This window comes from Salvia splendens, chromosome 9 (genome assembly GCF_004379255.2).
Source record: "Salvia splendens isolate huo1 chromosome 9, SspV2, whole genome shotgun sequence".
NCBI classification, from domain to species: Eukaryota; Viridiplantae; Streptophyta; class Magnoliopsida; order Lamiales; family Lamiaceae; genus Salvia; species Salvia splendens.
Genome location: NC_056040.1, coordinates 26,534,706 through 26,538,594, shown reverse-complemented (window position 1 = coordinate 26,538,594; position 3,889 = coordinate 26,534,706). Strand labels below are relative to the sequence as shown.

The following is a 3,889-nucleotide window of genomic DNA, read 5'->3' as shown; positions in this document are numbered from 1 at the left end:
TCTAGGAGGGATGATGAATATCATAGCTTTGAATTCAACACATCTGGGAGGGAGGTTGATGAACCACTAGATGTACCAAATGTGACATGTGATGGTTATGATGGTTCAGATGGTTCTGATAATTGTGATGGTTCAGATGGTTCAGATAATTGTGATGGTGCAGATAATGTTGATGGTGCAGATGGCTCTGATTGTGATGGTTCCGATGGTTCTCAACCAAGTGATCTTGATTATAGTGCAGAATCATGTGAAGATTCTACAGACGATGAGACACTTGATATGATGGTTGAAAATTATGTACAACCATCTGTTCGTGGGGAGCAACCTGTTCCCAACTATGTGCCTGAAGGGTTACCATTTTTTCGATCATTACCATGTGAAGGCAGCCGAGGTTACTTTTCAGAAGACCATGGATTGGTTGAAGAAGATATGTGGTATTGGGATGAGGATAATCCGAGACATATAGATGTGGGAACAAAATTTGATAGCAAATTGCAGTTGAAAACTGCTATCACATTATGGCATGTGGGAACAGGTCGGATGTATGAGGTTATGGATAGTCATTCAAGAACATGGCATGCAGTTTGTAGGGACCCATTTGGTCCGAAAAGAAGAGGCAGGGACCTTGGGCAACGCTACCCATGTAATTGGGAGGTTAAAGCAACGTTTAAGAAACGTGATGGTAGCTGGTCTATCAACTCATGGGTTGATCGACATTGCTGTATGGGAGATCACGATCCAAGTGAACATGTTAATCTTACATCATCCATGATTGCTCTCTGTATTCGAAGCCAAATTGAAAACGATGCTGGATTCAAGCCTTCTACAGTACGTACATATATCCAAGATAAATTTCACGTGAAAATCAGCTACAAGAAAGCATGGTACTCTCGCAGAAAAGCTATTGAGCTTGTATATGGTGGGTGGGAGGGATCCTTCAGACAACTCCCCAGCTACCTGATTGAGTTGCAAACTCAAAATCCGGGGACAATCGTTGAGTGGTTGCATGACCCTGTACTGAGTCAAGGTAATACAAAGGCGTTCCGCTACGTATTTTGGGCATTTGGGCCAGTAATAGAGGCGTTCCAAGTAGCAAAGCCGGTCTTATCAATTGATGGGACTCACCTGCGTGGAAGATTGAAAGGTAAATTACTTGCTGCAGTAGGTTACGATGCAAATAAGAACTGTTTGCCTGTTGCTTTTGCTATTGTTGATGAAGAAACAAACGAGAGTTGGAGTTGGTTTTTGAATCTTGTGAGAGTGCATATTATAAAGAATGACCAGGAAGTGTGCATAATAAGTGACAGACATCAAGGCATTATAAATGCCATGAAGGCTGATGTGTGGAAAGAGGCCCCAGTTGGTTATCATCGATTCTGTTTAATTCACGTTAGATCGAATGTGTTACAAAGACACAAAGGCCCCGGAGTGAAGAAATGGGTATGGATAATGGGTGAAGTAATTGAGGAGCGGAGATATTGGACTGCAAGGCGTGAATTAGAAAAGGTGAGTCCAGAAGCTCTGAGGTACCTCGAAACTACCATAGATAGATCGCAGTGGACTATGGCACATGATGAATTTCGTCGATGGGGTGAGACATCTACTAACATGGCCGAGTGTTATAATAATGTGTTGTTAGCTGCGAGGGAACTCCCAATTAGAGCTATCATTGATATTACATTCTGGCGGACCATCAACTGGTTTGTTAACCGAACGACTCTAGCCAAACAATGTTAGACGCCTTTGACACCGTGGGCTTGTGAGTTATTTTAGAAGAATGACCGTCGAGGGAGACGTCATCATGTTAGGACTACAAGCATAGCACGTGGAACTTATGATGTGCTAACCTATCACAGAGGTCCGGGTAGAGGCCATAATATACATGTTGTGGATTACCGTGAAAAGAGATGCTCATGTGGAAAGTGGCAGACCTGGAGAATGCCTTGCTCTCACGCTGTTGCGGTGCTGAGAGAACGCAGTGATGCCATCTTTAGTCATGTTGATACACGATACCACACAGATGTTTGGATTCACCAGTACGCAGGTATATTGTTTAGATACTTTTTATTCTTACATTTTTTTCATGTCTTACAATTGCACTTTTATGCAGCTGCGTTCCGTCCACTGAGACACCAAGATTATTGGTATGAACCTGACTGGACACTGGAATGTTCACCAGCACGGCTACTTCCTCGTTCACGTGGGCGGTACAACAGAAGCATGATACACAACCAAATGGATGAGCGCGAAGAAGATGCGCCAAGAGCTCCTCCTCGATGCCGCCTTTGTGGAGAGACCGGCCATAATATAAGAAAGTGCACTTTAGGACGTGTTGTGTAGTTATATTATGTTTGAGACTCGTGATTGAGGGTTAAATTTTATTATGTGTTTGAACCAAGTTTAAGAGCGAAATGACATTCTTAAGTAATATTGTTTAAAAAAATTTCAACAGAGTCTACTTTATTTATTGATCAATCCACCTGTAATAAACAAACAATACATCTCAAATCAATCAACATATAAAAAGTCAACAGTACATCTCAAATCAATCCACCTGTAATAAATAGTCAATACATCTAATGATAATATTCTACTTAAATGACGAAGGTGTATATTTACTCGGGCCTTTTCCTCTGTTGTCACGGCTAGACCTTCTACGTGGGAACATACCCAAAATTGTCTGAGACAAACTTGGTCAGGAGCGTTCCTTATCGGGACGGGATATATGTGAACTGATACTAGGCCGATCAAGTTGAACACTACTCCTAGGAGGGTCAATAAGCTCTCTCCTCGTGGGGCGCTCTATGTAGGCACTACTCCTAGGAGCAACATCAGCATCATCATCATCATCGTCATCATCGTCATCATCGTCATCATCAGCAGCATCATCATCATCATTTGTCGGAGAGTGCACGATATGGACATCCGAAAAGAATGAATCATGTGTAGTAGGATTCCATGGTAGCCCAACTCTATCTAATGGAGTCACCCAACTAGACTGTGGCGCGTCTGACCAAGTAAGAAACCAACTAGAGGGATCTGGTGCTGGTGGATTTTGCATTTCGGGCTCACCAGCAAAATTGTCGATGAGTGCATCCAAATCTATGTTGTCATCTGAATTAAAATTTTCTTCATTTGCTGCTTGTGATGACCCTGGTGTAATATCCGTTTTTTTTTAATTTAAGGAGTGAATTTTTGTGAATATCTTGTTTAAGATATGGTTTGGTAAGTCTTATTTGATTTATATTGTTTTTGTGGATATGATTTTTACCTAAGCAATATGTAATTGGGATAATTAATTAATCTATGAAATAAAATCCTAATTAACAAAGTAAATCTCCCTCTCTCCCTATCTCTCTCTCGGTTTCTCTCCCTCACCCCCATTACTTTCTCAACCTCTCCCCACTCCCACATAACCGATGCACTTTCTCCCCTCTCAATCTCTCCCCCTCACCATCGCTCTTCTCTCAATCTCTCTCTCACAAGCAATCAATCTCACTCAATCTCGCGGTTGTTAACTTTCGTTGTGAATCGGAGTCGGAGGAGGAAGTAAAACATTCGAACTACGATTGAACTCTCCGGGAAAGGTAACCCAAGACCCTAACTCATGCTAATTTCGAAAACACATGCATATAGGACGAATTTGAGTTGTTTAGATGCTGAATAGGACTTGTGGTTATGTGTTGGTGTTGAGTATGTTTTTAGTTGTGACTGACAGTGGGTTCCGAACTGTTTTTGACGAACCAAATGATCTCCTTTTGGTACGAAATTTTAACTGTATAAACCTTGGTGTGTCTTCTGTGTGGTGTTAAAATTTCAGCTTCATTGGAGGTCGGGTGATTTTATAATGATTTTTGTAAGTAAACTGCTCAGTTCTGCGGGATGTACG

At 41.6% G+C, this 3,889-nt stretch overlaps 1 protein-coding gene across 1 annotated transcript; it reads left to right on the top strand.

Moving 5' to 3' along the window:
* The first annotated feature begins 1,831 nt into the window (after window positions 1-1,831).
* LOC121749362 lies at window positions 1,832-2,340 on the top strand. The gene is made up of 2 exons (XM_042143937.1): window positions 1,832-2,044; window positions 2,111-2,340. The coding sequence occupies exons 1-2, from the start codon at window positions 1,939-1,941 to the stop codon at window positions 2,338-2,340; spliced, it is 336 nt and encodes a 111-aa protein (XP_041999871.1). The 5' UTR covers window positions 1,832-1,938.
* The last annotated feature ends 1,549 nt before the right edge of the window (window positions 2,341-3,889 follow it).